Source organism: Eptesicus fuscus, chromosome 11, assembly GCF_027574615.1.
Source record: "Eptesicus fuscus isolate TK198812 chromosome 11, DD_ASM_mEF_20220401, whole genome shotgun sequence".
NCBI classification, from domain to species: Eukaryota; Metazoa; Chordata; class Mammalia; order Chiroptera; family Vespertilionidae; genus Eptesicus; species Eptesicus fuscus.
In genome coordinates, this window is record NC_072483.1 from 91,507,006 (window position 1) to 91,527,765 (window position 20,760).

At 62.9% G+C, this 20,760-nt stretch overlaps 1 protein-coding gene across 3 annotated transcripts; it reads right to left on the reverse strand.

Moving 5' to 3' along the window:
• Positions 1 to 4,106: 4,106 nt before the first annotated feature.
• Positions 4,107 to 20,429, reverse strand: C11H2orf88 (chromosome 11 C2orf88 homolog). Of its 3 annotated transcripts, XM_054723160.1 has the most exons (3): positions 20,313 to 20,429; positions 4,435 to 4,805; positions 4,107 to 4,386 (listed from the first exon to the last, which is right to left on the reverse strand). In XM_054723160.1, the coding sequence occupies exons 2-3, from the start codon at positions 4,672 to 4,674 to the stop codon at positions 4,198 to 4,200; spliced, it is 429 nt and encodes a 142-aa protein (XP_054579135.1). In that variant the 5' UTR covers positions 4,675 to 4,805; positions 20,313 to 20,429; the 3' UTR covers positions 4,107 to 4,197. The 3 variants fall into 3 exon arrangements, with proteins under 3 accessions (XP_054579135.1, XP_028009023.2, XP_028009024.2); XM_028153222.2 differs by having other exon boundaries at positions 4,107 to 4,805; XM_028153223.2 differs by lacking the exon at positions 20,313 to 20,429 and adding an exon at positions 15,825 to 16,052 and having other exon boundaries at positions 4,107 to 4,805.
• Positions 20,430 to 20,760: the final 331 nt, after the last annotated feature.

Below are 20,760 nucleotides of genomic sequence, written 5' to 3' on the forward strand. Positions count from 1 at the left end.
CTGGGCAGAGCGGGGCTTACTGCCCTCCTCTGTGGTCCCCGCTGACCCTCCCTGGGCAGAGCGGGGCTCACTGCCCTCTGTGGTCCCCGCTGACCCTCCCTGGGCAGAGCGGGGCTCACTGCCCTCTGTGGTCCCCGCTGACCCTCCCTGGGCAGAGCGGGGCTCACTGCCCTCTGTGGTCCCCCTGACCCTCCCTGGGCAGAGCGGGACTCACTGCCCTCTGTGGTCCCCCTGACCCTCCCTGGGCAGAGCGGGACTCACTGCCCTCCTCTGTGGTCCCCCTGACCCTCCCTGGGCAGAGCGGGACTCACTGCCCTCCTCTGTGGTCCCCCTGACCCTCCCTGGGCAGAGCGGGACTCACTGCCCTCCTCTGTGGTACCCGCTGACCCTCCCTGGGGAGAGCGGGGCTCACTGCCCTCTGTGGTACCCGCTGACCCACCCTGGGGAGAGCGGGGCTCACTGCCCTCTGTGGTACCCGCTGACCAGCAGGTGGGAGCTGGGGAGTCCAGGCTCCAAGGTGGGCCACCCGCTGCCTGCAGTTGGCATCCAGCGTCCGTGTGGGCCCTGCCATGGGTCCTTACCCAGTGCAGTCGGGAGGGAGGAGTGAACACGGGACTTGCACTTAGAAACCCCTCAGTAACTGGTACGGCTGACAAGATGAGGTGTTCAGGGCACACAAGACGCAGGGGTTCCAGGCTTGGGGCCTGCGGGTCTAGGTGAGAAGGATGTGAAGTTAAAGATCAGCTCTTGTTTATGTTGTAACTCGTATAGTTTTTCCTTCGTCAGGAATCCCTATGAATTCCAGGGTCGTAAGAACAGAATGGCAGCCGATCCATGATTCTCTCACATCATTGATGTTTCTCTCTCCCTTCCTCTCTAAAATTTATATATATATATTAAAGGAAAGTGGTGGAACTGAAAATGACATCCAAGGTTTTCTCCTGGACCTTCCATAGGTGGGGAGTTGCGGGCCAGAGGGCTGGCTTTCCATTCTGTTCTCAGTGTGTTAGGCAGGAAGGACCTTCTTCCAGGAACCTGAGGAGCAGAGTAGGAATAAAGGCACCACGACAGGGAGCACGCTGACATCTGTCCTCAGCGCTCTGGTCGGACCCGCGTGGCCCCGCAGTCACGTGTGTTAGCGGTTCTGCTCACGGTGTCTGTGAGAAAAGCAGGAAATACTAGGGCCTCGGCGTTAGTGTGTGAGTGGCCGTGCTAAAGGCATCTGCTTACTGAAATCAAATAAGAACTCACAGCTGGTTAGTTGCAACTAGACTTTTATTGTACAGTTACAAAAAGTGTCCCACAAAAATATTTGGAAAAAATACTCCATTTCATAGCGAAGTCTTACAGGGAGAACTGGCTGATAAAACGTGAGTTTTGCACAAGTAGACAGCGTGCCTCTGAGCCGGGCGTGTCCCGCGTGGCCACACAGGTGCAGGGGGAAGGAGGCCTACGTTAGGGCTTGTTTTATTTATTTATTTTATTTTAGGGCTTGTTTTCAGGGACTGCTGGTAGGGTTTATAATGTGTCCTCCCTCTCGATGTCTCAGATTGTATAAGTGCAGTCCCTCCACTGCGTCCATGTCCGTGATGCTGACCAGGACGCAGGTCTCCTGCTGTGCATTCCCTGTGCCCACTGTCAGTGCTCATGAGGCAATCTGACATGAATGGTTCCTCGGGACGAGAATCATCTCCACCCCCCTCACCACTGCTTTCAGAGCGAGCCAGAACCTCGGGGAGCTGGCGGAGAATGGCGAGGCTCAGAGCGGAGGGAGCTCGCACCCAGGCCTGCGCTGCCCGCCACAACCGACCGGGAGGAGGCGAGGCCCAGCGGTGGGGGAGGCCCCGGGCCTAATGAGGTTGGACATGCCCTCTGCTGCCTGCGGGGGTCCTGGCCCGTGCTGGCCCCGGGCCGGTGTCGTGGGGGGCACCGGCCTGTCCTCAGGGGAGACTGGGGAGCTGGGTCCGTGCTGCCCTCGCACCTGCCCGCTCCTCCCCTCACTGTGGGCCATCTGCGTTCCTCGGCGTGTGCCACCAGGTGGCGCAGGTGTTCTCCCTTTTCAGTGACGAACGATTCGTCCCCGGTGTGTGCTCCTCCCTCAAGCAGCCCTTTCCCCTTACAAGGAAGTAACCCTGACATGGAAAGATGAAGGCCTGAAGGAGCCTGAGAGGTCCTATCCGAGAGGGTCTCATGCGTCTTGTCACCGGCGCTGCCCCTCCCGCTGCTCCCGACGCGGTGCCCGCTGTGGGCCTGTGCCAGCCGCAGGCCCCCCCCCCCCCCCCCTGTGGCCGGGCGCAGGGGCGTCTCCCGGGATCTGCGAGTGGCAGGCGGCACCCCCCAGAAAGGACTCGGGAGCCAGGGGTGCACGGCCATGGGGTCCGGGAGGTGGCACCGTGCAGAGGTCACACTCAGCGACGGGGACAGGTGGCTTTCCCGTTCACCGAGCGGGGTCGGAGCTCAGAACGCCCAGCCCGCAGCGTGGCCTCCGGGCGGCCTCGGTGCCGTGCGCTGGCGGGGCTCTGTGTCCTGTCAGAACGTGTCGTCTGTGTAACTTGTCTTTCGGCGGATGGCCTGTGCTCGGGGCCCAGGGGCGGACGGAGGAGGGAGGAAAACGGCAGCTTCTGGGCTTCCGTCCGCGTCGGTGAAAACTCAGGACCCGCATTTTCCTCCTGGGGACACTGCGGTCAGGACGGGTCTGCGCAGCCCGGACGCAGTTCCCTGTCCCTGCAGGGTTCCTGGCTGCTGGGAGGGCTGGGGCCGGGAGCAGGCGGGTGAGTGACGGCGTCCCGGGCAGGAGAGGTGGCCCGTCACGCCGTCACAGACCTCTGCCCACGCGACCGACCCCGAGCTCGGCCGGCGCTCAGCACAACTGCGGAGGGAGTGAGGCATGCTGGCTGCTGCAAGGCCGCCGCGTGGACTTCACTCCGGAGGCCACAGCCGGTCTCGCTGCCGAGGCTCCGTGACGTGACGAGCCCCTGGGACCTGATGAAGGGCCTCACGGGCTTAGCCGTTCCGGTTCCCCCAGCGGGGCCGGTCTCGGCAAGGCCATCCCGGAGACCCGGCCCGTCTCCCTACAAGGTATGTCTCAGCACCTTCCCTCTCATGTGTCCCCAGGACCTCAGACGGCACTGATTCTTTAAAGGGAAGCTTCCAAGAAAGCCAGAGTACGAGAATAGTCTGGACGTGGCGGGGAGCGCCCGAGGACAGTGCCGTGAGCAGCAGCAGCCTCTGCCCGCACCTCGGTGGGAGGAAGCTGGGTGCGCGCAGCACCGTGCCCCGGTCCGGCTGCGGGCCGGTCGCCGTCTCCGAAGGCCCCGCTTGTGTTCTGTGCGGGTCTGTCCCCGCACGTGGCTCCGTGCACTAACCGTGACGCCAGGACTTGGTCAGCTGTGTCTCAGGACACGCTCCTACGGGAAGTCGGGCACCGGCTCCCGGCGGGCCGAGGGCCCTGAGGTTCGGGGCGAAGCGTTTTGCAGATGGGGGCGGCCCAGCATCTTGTCTCTGAGCCCTCGCTCCAGGAGGCTTTCCTTCTTAGAGAGAGAGGAGGGGAAGAGGGGAACATGGAGTGGTTGCCCCGCCCGGGGACTGAACCCACAGCCCTGGTGTGTGCCCTGACGGGAACCAGCCGCAGCCTTTAGGTGGACGCGGCGCCACGCCAGCCCGCCCAGCCCGGCAGGGAGCGTCAGCGAGGGGCTTCCGGCTCCCCGGCACGAGCTGCTTCCTAACGCGGGCGCTGGACGGGGGTCCTCGGCCACGTGTTCTGACCTCTGATCGCTGTGGCGTGAGCACCACGGTTGCCAAGGCATTTCCAGAACCATCCTTTCCCTGCTGTGGGGCGTCGGGTGAAAGAGCAGCAGGTGTTCGTGATTTCAGGGCATCCCTAACCGCCTGGGGCCTGGGCTCTATGCGCTTTCACCTGTTGGCAATGCTGCCCTTTCTCAGACACGGTGCTGCGCTGGGCACCGCCGGCTGCGGGACCACAGGCCTGTGGCAGGCCCTCCCCGCACCGCCCCCCCCCCGCCCAGCCCCCCACGCAGAGAGGGCCTGCGGCCGCCACCGTTCACCAGGGGCCCTCCTCCTGCTGTTGTCACGGACCGGTCTTGACGTGAGATGAGTCACATGTGTTTATTCATACAACGCTTGGCTCTGGTTCATGTATGTAAACTAGCACCGACTCTGCCCGTGGTCGCGCCGGCGTCATCGCTGGGCCGCGCAGAGGCCCTCGCTCTCGATGAACGGGATGTCCGCGTACTTGGCGTTGCTGTCCACCCACTGCTGCAGGGCGCCGCTCAGGATCTCCTGCGACAGGCGGTGCGCGAACTCGCACACCACGATTTTGGGCCCTGCGGGTTCCTTCACCTCCGGCACCTCCTGCACCTCCTGCACCTCCACCTTCTCCACCTCCTGCACCTCCTCCTGCACCTCCTCCTGCACCTCCTCCACCTCCACTTCCTCCACTTCCTTGGTGACGGGCGACGGCACCCGCGGCTCACACCTCTCAAACAGCTCACACCTCTCGATCGGCTCACACCTCTCGATCGGCTCACACCTCTCGATCGGCTCAAACCTGTCGATCGGCTCACACCTCTCGGTCGGCTCACACCTCTGGGCGGGCTCACTCCTCTCGATGGTGGTGGGGAACGGGAAGGTCTGCTTGGACTTCATGCAGCCCATGTTGCGCGGACGGCGACTCGAGGCCGGGCTACCTCAGCAGCATCTTGGGAAGCTCCTGTCCACGTGATGCCGACAGTGCGCTCCCCGCCACCTGGATCGCGCTCCTTCCCCCCTTCACGTGGCGTGTCTGCCTGTCGAGAGAAAGGGGTTTCATGGTGAAGGCGTGGGCGCAGACACGGCGCCAGCGCACAGTGGGCACAGCCCTTAGCCCTTAGCGCACACGTCCTCCAGGTGACAGACGACCGCTCTGTCTCATCCACAGAAACAAGGACAAGCGCTCAGGGGAGTGGCCGGTCACCAAAGAGGAAAACGTTGGTCCAAGATCTTGAAAAGCCGATGACACGGAAAACACAGTCCGGCTTTCCTTGCTTAGATTCCCTGTGGCCACCGGACCGACCGTGCTGGGCTCCGGGCTGTTCTGGCCGCCGGCCCGTGAAGGAAGTTCCCGGGGCACAGCATGCCCTTGCAGACACCCCAGCTGTGCGACTTCACTTCCTGTGAGTACTGGGGGGGTTGTGTCTGAACTTTCTCACTCTGCAGGGGTCTTACACAGGTGACTGCAAGCTGGGGGCAGACAAACACCACAAGCATACCATCTTTTTAAAAGTCTTTATTGAGAGAAACCAAGATGGCGGCATAGGTAAGCACCTAAACTGCTGCCTCACACAATTTCAAAATTACAACTAAAGGAACGGAAATCATCCAGAACCACAAGAAAGCTGGCTGAGTGGAAATTCTACAACTAGAAGGAAAGAGAAAAGCTCACGGAGAATCAGAGGAGCTGCAAAGGGCTGAGGTACGAAGACATGCGCGCAGAGAGGAAGGGCGGCTGAGTGCCTGGCTGGCTTTCTCTGGCGGGAGGGAGAAGGAAGCTCCCAACTGCACTGAACCCCAGTTCCAACTGCACTGAACCCCAGTTCCAACTGCACTGAACCCCAGTTCCAGGCAAGCCCCTGGGGACCCACATTCTTACAGGGGGAATCTGGACTGTCAGGCAGAAACTCAGGGGAGCCATGAAAGGCAGAGGTCTGGAGGTGTGTGCACAAGGGCAGGGCTGACAGGAAGCCAAGACTGTCTGCTCAGCCCTGAGACTCCTCCCCATCCAAGCTGAGCACAGAGGCTTTTGCAATTTTGCAAGTCTGGTCCCATAAGGCTGTCTCCAACACAGAAGTTCTCCTGGCATAGACACAGCTGATACTCACAGCCAATTGGCCTGGAGGTCAATTCCTCCAGTGATACCAACAACAATCAAGACTTAACTACAATAAGGCTGTACACACAGTCCACAAAGTGGTGCACCAAGAGTGTCCACCTCAGGTAACTGGGGAGGCTGAGCCACTGGGCCCTGCTGGGACACCTAGCACACAAAGCTACCCTACCAACTCAGGGAAGCAGCGAAAATGCGGAGACAAAGAAACAGATCACAAACAAAAGGAATGGAGGAAAACAAATGACTGGATATAGAGTTCAAAACCATGGTTATAAGGTTTTTCAAGAATTTCCTAGAAAAGGCCGATAAATTTAGCGAGACCCTTGAGGATATGAAAAAGGACCAACTAGAAATTAAACATACACGGACTGAAATAAAAAATATTATACAGAGACCCAACAGCAGACTAGAGGAACGCAAGAATCAAGTCAAAGATTTGAAATACAAAGAAGCAAAAAACACCCAACCAGAAAAGCAAAAAGAATACAAAAATTTGAAGATAGCGTAAGAAGCCTCTGGGACAACTTCAAGCGTACAAACATCCGAATTATGGAGGTGCCAGAAGAAGAGAGAGAGCAAGATACTGAAAACCTATTTGAAGAAATAATGACCGAAAACTTCCCCCACCTGGTGAAAGAAATAGACTCACAAGTCCAGGAAGTGCACAGAACCCCAAACAAAAGGAATCCAAGGAGGACCACACCAAGACACATCATAATTAAAATGCCAAGAGCAAAAGACAAAGAGAGAATCTTAAAAGCAGCAAGAGAAAAACAGTTAGTTACCTACAAGGGAGCACCCATACGATTGTCAACTGATTTCTCAACAGAAACTATGCAGGCCAGATGGGAGTGGCAATAAATATTCAAAGTGATGAATAGCAAGAACCTACAACCAAGATTACCCAGCAAAGCTATCATTCAGAATTGAAGGTCAGATAAAGAGCTTCACAGATAAGAAAAAGCTAAAGGAGTTCATCACCACCAAACCAGGATTATATGAAATGCTGAAAGGTATTCTTTAAGAGGAGGAGGAAGAAGAAAAAAGTAAAGATAAAAATTATGGACAACAAATACATATCTATCAACAAGTGAACCTAAAAATCAAGTGAATTAAAAATTTGAGGAACAGAATAAACTGGTGAATATAATAGAATCAGGGGCATAGAAAGGGAGTGGGCTGATAATTCTCAGGGTGAAAGGGGTGTGGGGGTGCGGGAAGAGACTGGACAATAATCGTACACCTATGGACAAGGACAGTGTGGGGGGGGGTAAGGGCAGAGGGTGGGGTGGGAACTGGGTGGAGGGCAGCTATGGGGGGAAAAAGGAGAAACAATTGTAATAATCTGAACAATAAAGATTTATTAAATTTTAAAAAAGTCTTTATTGTTGAAACTTAGATATGTCCCCTAACCCCCCTCCCCCACCCCCGCACCCAGGCCTTCACCGCCTTATTGTCTGTTCCATGGGGATGCATAGATGCACACAAGGTCTTTGGTTGACCTCTTCCCACCCCCGCTTTCCCTCTGAGATTCCACAGTCTGTTCCATGCTCCCATGTCTCTGGATCTATTTTGTTCATCAGTCTGTTTTGTTCATCAGATTCCACATGTGAGTGAGATCATGTGGTACTTGTCTCTCTGCCTGGCTTATTTCACTTAGCACAATGCTCTCCAGGTCCCTCCATGCTGTCTCAAATGGTAGGCGTTCCTTCCTTTTTACAGCAGCGTAGTATTCCATTGTGTAGATGTACCACAGTTTTTAATCCACTCATCTGCTGATGGGCACCTAGGCTGTTTCCAGATCTTAGCTATGGTGAATTGTGCTGCTATGAACATAGGGGTGCATATATCCTTTCTGATTGGTGTTTCTAGTTTCTTGGGATATATTTCCACAAGTGCTTATTACTGGGTCAAATGGAAGTTCCATTTTCAGTTTTTTGAGGAAACTCCATACTGTCCTCCACAGTGGCTGCCCCAGTCTGCATTCCCACCAGCAGTGCACGAGGGTTCCTTTTTCTCCACATCCTCGCCAGCACGTGTCGTTTGTTGATTTGTTGATGATGGCCATTCTGACAGGTGAGAGGTGGTACCACATTGTGGTTTTGATCTGCATCTCTCGGGTGATGAGTGACGCTGAGCATGTGTTCATGTCCCTCGGCCTTCCTATGTCCATTGTGGAGAAGGTCTCTTTAGGTCCTTTGCTCGTTTTTAACTGGGTTTTCTCTTCCTTCTGGTAAGCTGTGTGAGTGCCCGTGTCTGTTGGGGATGAACCCTTTATCAGACGTGTCCCTGTCGACGGCCTCCCCCAGCGCTCCCTCCTCGCTGTGCTGCTCGCTGTGGCCGGGCAGAGGCTCCCTTCCTCCTTCGTCCCCATTGCCCGGGGGAGGCCCCTGCAGCCTCCTGCCCCGAGAGGAGCTGAGACTTGCTGCTCGGGGTTCGCGACTTACCCTGAAGTCTGTGTCCATGTTGAGTGTGTTCTCGCGTGTGGTGTGAGCTGGTGGCTGAGTTTCCTTTGTTGGCAGGTGTCTGCCCGGTTTTCCCCGACGTGAAAGGCCACACTGACCGGCCTCGGCGGCGGCTGCGTGGTGCCCGCGGGGACAGCGGCGTCCCCTCCTTGACTCGGTTCGGCTGCTGCCTGGCTTTGCTCCCCTCTCTGCTCCGCGGTGGAGTGAGGGGAGCCGTTAGCCTGAGGCTCAGCCTGGGGCCTGGGTCTGGCGCTCGGTGCGGCTTCTGTTGCTACACCCCTCCTTGTGGGGGTGCTGTGTTCCAGAGAAACACAGCCGCTGCTGCTGCTGCTCCCACTCGCCCCTGTCCTCCCGCCTGGGCTCGGGGGTGGGCGTGTCTGAGGGGGAGCGGGGGGGGAGGGGGGGGGGGGGGGCCACGCGCACTGTACCCTGGGCCCTCCGCTCTGTGGCGGCCGTGCAGTGAGCAGCTGTGACAGGCCGGGGCCTGCGGAGCCTGAGCTCAGTCTGGCCCTGAAGGGGGCCCCCGACCTACGCTGCCGCCCTCTGTCCTGTCAGCGGCTCACCCTCGGGGTGGACAGAGGATGGCGCCTTCCCAGGGGTTAGACGAGGCACCTGGTTTTCCGCGAATCGGCTATCCCTGTGAAAAGCTCAGAGTAATTTAAAATAAGGTTAAAGGCTTCGCACCTGAATATCTCATTCCTCCTCTTATGGGGGATGCTGACAGAAAGGGGCTCCATAACCCCCCACCCTGCCTGCAGGAAGGCGGGCTCCCGCCCAGGCCTCTCTCCCATCGGAGGGGTGAGGGCCTGTCCCTGTGGCTGTGCTGGGCGTGTGGGGCGCACACCTCGAGTGCCGAGGGTGCCCAGAGTGCCGAGGGCGCCCAGGAAGGCGCCGCCGCCCGGCTTCTTCCCTCCCCTCCCTCCCGTCCCTCCCCTCCCTCCCGCAACCTCAGGCATCAAGGATGCGCGCTTCGTGCTGCGGAGCCGTCAGAGCTGACTGCGTGGCCTCGGCTGCAGGCTGGACGTCTCTCTGGCCGGCGGGGCCGCGGCCTGGTGATGTGCCCGCTCAGCTTCCGACGGGCGCACGGAACGCAGCTCTTGCTCTAGAGCCACACGGCCTCCTGGAGGCGGGCAGCCGTCAGAGCGCGGGCAGGCGCGCACCTTCCTTAGCGACCGGTCAGACCAGCTCTAAGAAGCCGCAGGCTGAGCCCGGTTGGCTCATTTCTGCAACCACCGGTCGCGAGGAGGTAGGAATTACGTGCATTTCATCCTTTTAATAGTTCGTGATGAAAGCCCAGAGCAGGTAATTCCTCCCATCACACACGGCTCCCTTCTCCCCCTGGGGGGGGGGGCGCAGAGAGGAAGCCCGGCCGCTGCCTCTGTGACTCCACTCCTGTGCCTGCTGCGAGGCGACTGCAGACCTGGGCAGGGAGCGGGTGGCCGGCTCACGAGACCCGGCTTCCTGGAGACGAGAGCCGCCCTGGCGGGGCTGCCAACACGATGACTTGGCTTCTGCTTCCTGCCTGGAGGGTGGCTGAGGGGACCTGGTTCGGGGTGGCTGAGGGGGCCTGGTTCGGGGTGGCTGAGGGGGCCTGGTTCCGCTGGAGTGATGCTGGGGTCCGCGTGCCGGTGCGGGAAGGCTCCGTTACTGCTGGGACCCGAGCCCAGGGGTCAGTGCTGGGCACCCGGGGTCTCAGCCAGCCCCGAGCAGAGGCCTCCGCGCCTCAGGCCGTTAGCTACAACGCTGCTAGTGGGACCCGGGAGTCGGGGTGCACGGGCAGGGCTGGCCAGCCTCCCTGGAGGCCACCCGCACGTACGGGTGAGCTCTGAGCTGGTCCAGCGCGGCCCTGCCGTCCTGCGGAGCCCCGTGGACAGCACGTGAGCAGGAGCCGTGGCCGCTGACAAAGCTCCCTTCACAGGCGCGGCGCCCAGCACGGCCCCGGGCAGAGCAGACAAAGGCCCGTTCTCACGGGGAGACAGTCAGTGCCGACTCCCGCGGGCGGACCCACGGCCGGGGCCGCGGTGAGGAGGGCGACAGGCCCTCGTGCTGTTCCCCAGGGCAGCCGGCACCCCCAGAGGATGCACAGAGCTGAGCGACTCCGATCGCCCGTCAACTCCACGTCACCCTCTGGGAGCTACCGACTATTTTATTTTACGTTTTCGTTGACCTTTTAGAGAGAGGGGGAGGGAGAGGGAGCTAGAAACATCGCTGAGAGAGGACCGTCGTCGGCCAGCTGCCTCCTGCACGCCCTGCTGGGGTCCAGCCTGCCACCCAGGCGCGTGCCCTGACCAGGAACCCAGCTGTGACCGCCTGGCTCACGGGTTGGTGCTCAACCACAGAGCCACACCGGCCTGGCTAACCATTCTTGAATCTTCCATTCTTGTCTCTATCCACGTCAGGGCAGTGTGTTCCATACCAGTGTGGTGTGCTTTTTATCCATCCTCAAGCCATATGTACAGTACGGAGTTTCCCCAAAAAATTAAACATGGAACTGCCATTTGACCCAGTGAGCCCACTTCTAGGAATATTTCCTGAGAAACCCAAACACCAATCAGAAAGAGTATATGCACCCCTATGTTCATAGCTGCGTAATTTACAATAATAATAGGATCTGAAAACAGCCCACGTGCCCATCAGCAGACAGTGGATAAAAAGCTGTGGTACGTGCACACCATGGAACACTGTGCAGCCATGAAAAAGGAGGATCTCTGACCCTGTGAGACAGCAGGGAGGGGCCTGGAGAGCATCATGCTACATGAGATAAGCCAGAGAAAGACACGTATCCCATGATCTCACTCACAGGTGCAATCTCATGAACAATAAACTGATGAACAACATAGAAACAGAGGCACGGACACGGGACAGACAGACGAATCTCAGCCGACAGGAAGGGATCCACCCGAGACCCCGTGCACACAGGCACTGCCCAGCCCTAAACGCGCTAACAGCGGGGGCGGGGGCAGGTGCTGGTGGGAACGGGGGAACCAGGGACACGTGCAATGCTCTCAGCGGTAAAGGTGCAAACAAACCAAGAACTGGAAGGGGACAGAGTTGGCCACCCCACAATCCGCCACCTGAAGGGCTGTTTGGAGCGGAAGGCAGCTAGCCCTCTGCTTCCCCTTGTTCTCCAACATCAGCTGTCAGTTCCCTTTTGTAGAGCTGTCTCCTCTCTCAGACTGAGCCGGCCTCCCTGACCCAGCGGCCGCCGGCCTCCCTGACCCAGCGGCCACCGGCCTCCCTGACCCAGCGGCCACCAGCCTCCCTACGTCAGCCTCCCTGACCCAGCGGCTGCCGGCCTCCCTAAGTCAGCCTCCCTGACCCAGCGGCTGCCGGCCTCCCTACGCCAGCCTCCCTGACCCAGCGGCCGCCGGCCTCCCTACGCCAGCCTCCCTGACCCAGCGGCCGCCGGCCTCCCTGACCCAGCGGCCGCCGGCCTCCCTGACCCAGCGGCCGCCAGCCTCCCTACGCCGGCCTCCCTGACCCAGCGGCCGCCGGCCTCCCTACGCCGGCCTCCCTGACCCAGCGGCCGCCGGCCTCCCTACGCCGGCCTCCCTGACCCAGCGGCCGCCGGCCTCCCTACGCCAGCCTCCCTGACCCAGCGGCCACCGGCCTCCCTACACCAGCCTCCCTGACCCAGCGGCCGCCGGCCTCCCTGACCCAGCGGCCGCCGGCCTCCCTACGCCAGCCTCCCTGACCCAGCGGCCGCCGGCCTCCCTGACCCAGCGGCCACCGGCCTCCCTGACCCAGCAGCCATCAGCCTCCCTACGCCGGCCTCCCTGACCCAGCGGCCGCCGGCCTCCCTACGCCGGCCTCCCTGACCCAGCGGCCGCCGGCCTCCCTGACCCAGCGGCCACCGGCCTCCCTGACCCAGCGGCCGCCAGCCTCCCTACGTCAGCCTCCCTGACCCTGCGGCCGCCGGCCTCCCTACGCCAGCCTCCCTGACCCAGCGGCTGCTGGCCTCCCTACGCCAGCCTCCCTGACCCTGCGGCCGCCGGCCTCCCTACGCCAGCCTCCCTGACGCAGCGGCCGCCGGCCTCCCTGACCCAGCGGCCGCCGGCCTCCCTGACCCAGCGGCCGCCAGCCTCCCTACGCCGGCCTCCCTGACCCAGCGGCCGCCAGCCTCCCTACGCCGGCCTCCCTGACCCAGCGGCCGCCGGCCTCCCTACGCCAGCCTCCCTGACCCAGCGGCCGCCGGCCTCCCTACGCCAGCCTCCCTGACCCAGCGGCCGCCGGCCTCCCTACGCCAGCCTCCCTGACCCAGCGGCCGCCGGCCTCCCTGACCCAGCGGCCGCCGGCCTCCCTGACCCAGCGGCCGCCAGCCTCCCTACGCCGGCCTCCCTGACCCAGCGGCCGCCAGCCTCCCTACGCCGGCCTCCCTGACCCAGCGGCCGCCGGCCTCCCTACGCCGGCCTCCCTGACCCAGCGGCCGCCGGCCTCCCTACGCCAGCCTCCCTGACCCAGCGGCCGCCGGCCTCCCTACGCCAGCCTCCCTGACCCAGCGGCCGTCGGCCTCCCTGACCCAGCGGCCGCCGGCCTCCCTACGCCGGCCTCCCTGACCCAGCGGCCGCCGGCCTCCCTACGCCGGCCTCCCTGACCCAGCGGCCGCCGGCCTCCCTGACCCAGCGGCCACCGGCCTCCCTGACCCAGCAGCCATCAGCCTCCCTACGCCGGCCTCCCTGACCCAGCGGCCGCCGGCCTCCCTACGCCAGCCTCCCTGACCCAGCGGCCGCCGGCCTCCCTGACCCAGCGGCCGCCGGCCTCCCTGACCCAGCGGCCGCCGGCCTCCCTGACCTAGCGGCCGCCGGCCTCCCTGACCCAGCGGCCACCGGCCTCCCTGACCCAGCGGCCGCCGGCCTCCCAGACCTCGGGCCGCCCGTGGTCCGCGGCCCCCAGCTGGCAAGCGCTGCTCTGCACCACCCTGTCCATTACACGGTTGGTCACCTCCCCTCAGCCCCGCCCCCAGCCAGACCCCTTTCCCCGCCTCTGCACGCTGATCGCCGCTGGTGGGATGGCGTGAGTCCTTCCCGTGCGAACCCGGCAGAGATGGGTAGTTAAATGGTTTCCCTGTTCATCTATCACAGGCTGGTCCGCAGGCCCGGCAATGCGTCTAAAAGGGTGATCAGTCTCCATGTTACGTAGTGAAACCGCTTCGACCATTTCAGAACAAGCGGGGCGTAAATAACGCATTAAGAGTGCTGAGCGCTGGGCGCAGAGTCCGGCCCAGGCGGAGGTGCAGGTAATTCCGGAGACGGAAAGAGCCTCGACTCCTCTGTGGAGACACGAGAAAGCAGCGTCCAAACCCACGCAGACCCTCGGTCACAGGACCATGCGTTCAGGGAGTTCGCTACTTAAAATTCAACAATTCTAAAAAAAAAAAAAAATTCAACAATTCTCTCGTGATCCACATCCCCAGTCCTAAGGAGTCACCCCGAGTTCCTGCTCCGTGGCTGATGGTGCAGTGGTTTGGGGTGTGAGGGGGAGCAGAGGGACGTGTAACTGAAACATTGTACAGCCCTGCTTCTTGCCTATCGGATTGCTCACCAATCCAAAGACATTTCCTCTCCCGTCGAGCTATACCCTTCCCACAGCCGGTCCTGCTCCTGGGGTCCCCTGCCAGCCTTCCCGGTGCTGGAACACACCACTGCCCCTTTCTCCACCAGCACCCTCCCCCTCTTCCCTGCCCAAACCAAATCTGCACGCCCTCCAGGCGAGGGGAAGCCCACCTCCTCCGGGCAGACTTCCTGGGTTCCTCCAAACGTCCTCAGGATCCTCCTCTTGAAGGGATACCCAGGCTATTTAACTACAAACGCTGTCGCCCCAGAGGAGACGAAAGGTTCCTCCAGGCAGCGGCCTTTCTCCTTCCATTGCACAGAACAGTCCGTGCTAATCCAGGGCTGGCTGTTCAGCAGATACCGCGAGCTCACAGTGGGAGGTGCTGGGATAAAACTGGAACAGACACAGGCCTCCCTCTTTCCGGGGACCGCAGGCAAAGGCCACAGACCGGCGGCAGCTGGCCCGTGTGCCGCGTGACCAGGGCACGGGCCGCGTGTCCTGACTTAGTTCTCGGCCCCCGGGACCTCCTGCCCGGGCCTGGCCCTCCTCGCCGCACTAATGCGTCCCCTTCAGCCCTGGAGGATCACAGGGTGATCCCACAGCTGGAAATTCAGAGGAGTGAGTTAACTCCTCCAGCGCAGGCTCCTCCCAGCTCAGCTCCTCCCTGGAGCTGCTGCTCCCCGCCCTCCCGTTTCTCCCCCCCGACGCGCCACGTGCTCACGGCACAACCTGCTGCGGAACACACTCCAGTGGCAACACCGGACGCGAGGGCAGGCGGCGCGGTAACCGGAGGGAGAAGACGGGCTGCCCAGCACGGTTTTGCTCTCCCCAAAGCAGGCGGTCTTCACGCTGAGCGGCCGGAAGGACCCGCGGCAGAGAAGCAGCCGAGGCCGCTGGACCCGAGTGAGGGTGGGAGGGGGCGGGAGGGGCCCCGGTGAGCACGGACTCAGAGCCTTCCGGCCCGTGGAGCAGGAGGCAGACACTCACCCCTACTCCCCCATGGTACCCCGAGACCCACACACAGCAATACGAAGGTGAACTGCAATTGAAAAAAAGGACAATTTTGAGGAATTCTGGATCAACAAACAGCAGTTATCTTTGAAAAAATAAAGCAAAGCGGTAGTGCACGGTCCAACTCCCGGGCATCACAGACCAGCTGTCTCATCTCCGGCAAAATTCAACACTGAACCCGTAAGCAGGGAGCATTCTGGGAAGATGGGGACGTCCAGAACCAGCAGTTCGCCAGGCAGCAGGCATTCCTAAACGGATGCTCACGGCTGTGCGAGGTCGGAGAACAGAACCCTCCAGATCGCCCCGCAGGCGTGTGCTGGCATGTTCGCATGTGTCAGAAAGCCGCTTCTCGGGGCCCAGCCTGTGATACGCTCAGTGCTGAGCTCGGCGGCGTCACCTGTTCGCTCAGCGCTGTCCACCGAGCCCACCAGGTTCCGCCTGCACTGCACTCGGCACTCAGCACCCCGACTCCCGGCCAGCACCCTGAAGGCAGACGGCACCCCGACTCCCGGCCAGCACCCTGAAGGCAGACGGCACCCCGACTCCCAGCCCGCACCCTGAAGGCAGATGGCACCCCGACTCCCAGCCAGCACCCTGAAGGCAGATGGCACCCCGACTCCCAGCCAGCACCCTGAAGGCAGATGGCACCCCGACTCCCAGCCAGCACCCTGAAAGGCAGATGGTACCCCGACTCCCAGCCAGCACCCTGAAGGCAGACGGCACCCCGACTCCCAGCAAACACCCTGAAGGCAGACGGCACCCCGACTCCCGGCCAGCACCCTGAAGGCAGATGGCACCCCGACTCCCAGCCCGCACCCTGAAGGCAGACGGCACCCCGACTCCCAGCCAGGACCCTGAAGGCAGACGGCACCCCGACTCCCAGCCAGCACCCTGAAGGCGATGGCACCCACCTGAGTCCATTGACATGGAAGAGAAGCTGTCAAGGTCGGGCAGCGGGAGGTGCCAGGGTCGGGCTCCCAGACGCCCCCGCAAAGGGCCTGTCCCGTCCCAGTCCCTGCGGGTGCGGGGACAGGCAGACGGGAATGACGAGGCGGCGATGCCACATCAGGATGAAAACCCTGAACCGGGATCGGAGGCTTAAAGTCAGACACGAAGATAAAGGTTCGCGTTCCAGAAACTCTCAGTTGCGTCACTGCATCCGGCGACTCCGTGTGAGGACAGAGGCCTGAGGGGTTAGGCTGAGGACTGGGTTCAATGTGGGGGGCTGTGCAGGGCGGGGGGGGGGGGCGGCCTGTAGCTCAGAGGGGCTGAGTCCAGGAGACGCGATTGCCGCCCAGAGAATGGCCCGGCTGTGCCGACTCCAGGCGCCCACGCTGCGTCTCCCTCGGCCGCGGGGGACGCTGAGCTCGGGATGGGAGAGGCGGCGGCAGAGGAGACTCAGGTGCTTGTGCCACGTGGGACCTTCCTGTCTTGACTGTGATGTTTGTCCTGACTCCTGATGGAGGAGGCGCCCGCTCTGCTGAGAAACCTGCCTGTGACGTCACAGGCGGGTGACGTCACAGGTGGATGACGTCACAGGCGGGTGATGTCACCGGTGGGTGACGTCACAGGCGGGTGACGTCACAGGCGGGGCTGGCGCAGGTGCACCGGTGAGCAGCAGGTCCAGCAGGTCGGGGGCCACGGGTTCTGCGGCCACGAGGTTGCTGAAGGGAGAGGGGCGCCCCGCGCCTGGGGCTGTGGGCGGCGGGGAAGGCGGAGGAGGGAGGCGGCTCTGGCTGCAGCCCCTCTGGCGGCGAGGCGTCTCCTGTAGGAACTTGTTTGACGGCAACGAGGACGGAAGTGATGGGTGGTCCCGGACCCAGAGCTGCCTGCGGCGGGCGGTTCGGCTGGTTCCGCTTCGCCAGGACCAGCGGTTCTGCCGGCGGCTCGGGCCGTTCCCTGCGCCCCAGTTCCCCGCCCGCCCCGCCCGGGCCCCGCAGCCCCGGGGCGCCCCCACTCCCATCACCTGCCGGCAGGTCGCACCCCGCGCCCGCGGAAGGGACATGCGCACAGCGGCCCCGCGTCTCCCTCCGGTCCTGGGGGGGGGGGGGGGGGGGGGCGGGTCTCCATCCGCGCAGCTGCGACCGGGTCTGCGGGATCTGCGCCCCCACTCCCGCGTCTCCCGGAAACCACCACCAGCGACGCGGACAGCAGGTGCACCCCGACACCCCGACACCCCGACACACACACACACACACACGCACACGCGCGCGGCGGCCGCGCCCCGGATGGGCACCTACCGGCTCCTCCGGCAGCTGCGCGGGCGGCGGGGCCGGGGCGGCGGGGCCGGGAGCCAGCGGCGCGGGGAGGACGGGGTGTCCTTCGGCCGCGCTCGGCCCCTCCTCCCGCCGCCGCGCGCCTCGCGGGTCCCCGCCCTCCCCGCCGGCCGCACGGAGCGCGGAGCGCGGAGCCGGGGCGGGGGCCGCGGGGGGCGGGCTGGCCGGGAGCCTGGGGCGCGGCCCCCGCGGGAACGAGACCCCGAAGTCCGCTCGTCCCTCGGCGTCCGGCCTGGAGGGTCCCGGGGCCCCCCGCCCGCCGCCGGGACGGTGCGCCCTGACCCAGACCCGCTGCGGGGAGGCCGGTCCGGCCCACGGGCTCGCTGGGTGGCCGGGCGCCGGCGGCACCCCCACAGCACACGCCGCGCCCTCCTCTCCCTCGGCGCTCCCCAGGCTGCGTCTCCCCGAAACCAAGCTCCTCCGCCGCCCCCCGCGCACCGGCCCCCGCGCACCGAGCGGTGAGATCCCCGCGCAGCCACCGCTCAACGCGAACCCACAGGACCCTCCTCCCCGCGGGTCCCCGCTCCGCGCCCCGGCCTGCTCGGGGGACGCCCCAGGGATGACCCCTGACCCCCCAGAGGTGCCCTCCCCCTTCCTCCCCGCAGGGATGACCTCCCCGACCCCCCAGAGATGACCTCCCTGACCCCGCAGGGATGACCTCCCTGACCCCCCAGAGATGACCTCCCTGACCCCGCAGGGATGACCTCCCTGACCCCGCAGGGATGACCCCCTGACCCCGCAGGGATGACCCCCTGACCCCCCCAGAGGTGCCCCCAGGCTGGGACCCGCGCCCACAGCCCGCAGGTGCACAGGCGCACGCAGACCCAGAGGCAGGCGGGGGCGGGCACGTTCACAGACCGGCGGGTCCCTGGCCCTGAAGGGACCGCAGGTTCCGACTCCTCCGGGACGGGCCAGAGGGCGGTTTCTGCACCGCCGCCGGGGGTGGGGGGGGCGGGCTGCCCGCGGTGTGAGCGCCCTGGCCCCGCCCCTCAGCGCACCTGCGGCTCCGGTGGGCACCCACCGACCTCCCCCCACCCCCCCCCCCCCACCCCCACCTGACACCTGACCCGTCCGCTCCAAGGCGAGGCCCCGCCTGAGGCCCAGCTCCTCCTCCAGCTCCAGGGCGCACGCCCCCCTGGAATGACCCGCAGGACCTGGGGCTCCAGGCTGCCCCGTGGCCGGTGGCCTGAGGGCTGGGCGGGAAGGGGGGGCTTGGGGATGGGGACTCACCTCCCCGCTTGGGCAGAAGCAATGCGTCTCCCGCCTCCCCAAGGCTGCAGGCCCCTCCCGTCCCCCTATCCTCCCGTCCCCCTGTCCCCCTGTCCCCCGCCCCCCTGTCCCCCTGTCCCCCTGTCCCTCTGTCCCCTGTCCCCCTGTCCCTCTGTCCTCCTGTCCCCCCGCCCCCCTGTCCCTCTGTCTTCCTGTCCCTCTGTCCTCCTGTCCCCCTGTCCCTCTGTCCCCCTGTCCCCCTGTCCCCCTGTCCCTCTGTCCTCCTGTCCCCCTGTCCCTCTGTCCCCCTGTCCCCCTGTCCCCCTGTCCCCCTGTCCCCCCGTCCCCCCGTCCCCCCGTCCCCCCCGCCCCCCCGTCCCCCTGTCCCTCTGTCCCTCTGTCCCCCCGTCCCTCTGTCCCCCTGTCCCCCTGTCCCCCTGTCTTCCTGTCCTCCTGTCCCTCACCAGGTGCACTCGCCGCCCCTTCTCTCAGGAACCTAGAGCGGAGCCTCGACCTGTGAACCAGGAGGTCAGGGCACCTGCCCAGGTTGTGGGCGTGCAGGAGGCAGCCCATCAATGATTCTCTCTCATGACTGATGCTTCTCTCTCTCTCTCTCTAAAGTCAATAAAAACATATTTTTTAAAAAATACAGTACACATTTAAACTAATATAATATTGAATGTCAACTACAATTTAAAAATTAAAATAAAAAAGACATGAGCTTGCCCCTCCTCAAAAGAGACTATACAATATATCAAATCATTAGGCTTTATGCCTGGGACTAATATAATTCACATGCCAATTGTATTTTAATAAAAATAAATATTTTCCAAACATTAGCTTGAATAAATGGGAGGACACACTGTATTCTTTGCTAGGAAGACTCAATACCATAAAGCAGTGTTTTACATTTATAAATTACCCAGGAACAATCAATAAAAATACAGCTTGGAATTAGGGAAGCTGATCTTCAAGTTCCCATGAAAATAATAAGCGAAGAAAGAACAGCCTGGAAATCCTGATAAAGGAAATCCTGATAAATCCCCACCCCTCAGGCACGTAGACGTGGATTGGCTAATGAAACTCACAGTCCAGCAGGAGCGCGTGTGGGGCTCAGGGCACCGCTCCCCCCCACCCCTCCCCGTGCCAAAGCCAGCAGCAGGGGGGCTGCTAAGAGGGGGTGTCGGGAAGACGGGCCGCAAGCTGGGAGATGAAGCCGACCCCGTGCCCATGCTGTACATCAGGAAAGCAAACCGCCCCACGGACCCAAGACTTCAGGGTAAGAAAAGGAACCCGCGGCCTTGGAGATGTGTGAATGGCCCAGGAGGAGGGTGAGCGGGGGGGCGGGGGCGCGTGGAACTGAGTGGGAGACCTGGCAGCAGACAGAGTGAGCCGGGCAGGGGGACTCGAGCAGCCCAGCGATCAGGGAGTGAATGGACGACCAAGTGAGTGTGAGGGGCACCTCGGGGCAGGACGGGGCTCTGGGCCAGGATCCGGGCTCTGGGCAGAGCTGAGGGGCCACGTGAGGCTGGGGTTCACCACGTTCCTCTACACCTTCTGGGCACCCTTCTCCCCGGAAAGGCTTCTGCTCCAGGAACAGGCCTGCCTGCCCTCCTCAGGCTGTGGGCACCGCTCCCCCCCCCCCCCCGCAGCCCCCCAGCTCCTCTGGAAGCGCCTGCTTTGCTGCTACTCTCTGACCTCTATCCCGCTGCCAGGGGGTATGGAGGCGCTCTCAGGAGTGGGAGTGAACACGTGCAGCCCTCGGCCACAGCGTGGCAGGCCGACAGGGAACGGACCGCAGTGGTTTTTAAAACATTAAAGCTCCGACCGCAGGCACGTTCCGTACAGGGAGCGCCCGGTGCTTGTTCAGTGGCGGGTGAACAGCCGTCCCGTTAGGGTTACCGAGCCACTTACTCAGAAGCAGAGCAGCCAGGAGTCAGCTGCTGAGGAGCACTGTTCTGGGAACTGGAATCCGGATAACCCACGCAGGTGCCTAGGACCTGCCAGTGAAGGCTGGTGGCTCCCAGCGCCCTGGGCTGGCAACGGTTGCTAGGCAAGCCTCGATGTGCTCACAAATGCACTCCCCCCAGCGATCAGCATTGTGATCACACCGGGCGCCTCCCAGTCTCTGCTCCTGGGGCAGAAAGGGGGGGCGGGCAGCAGCGCTGAGGGGCGATGGTGCTTCCTGGATAAGACGCCCTTTGCCTCTGGGCCAGGGACCACAGGGCCTGGAGCACGGGGATCACAGGGCCTGGAGCACGGGGACCACAGGGCCTGGAGCACGGGGACCACGGGGCCTGGAGCACGGGGACCACAGGGCCTGGAGCACGGGGACCACAGGGCCTGGAGCACGGGAATCACA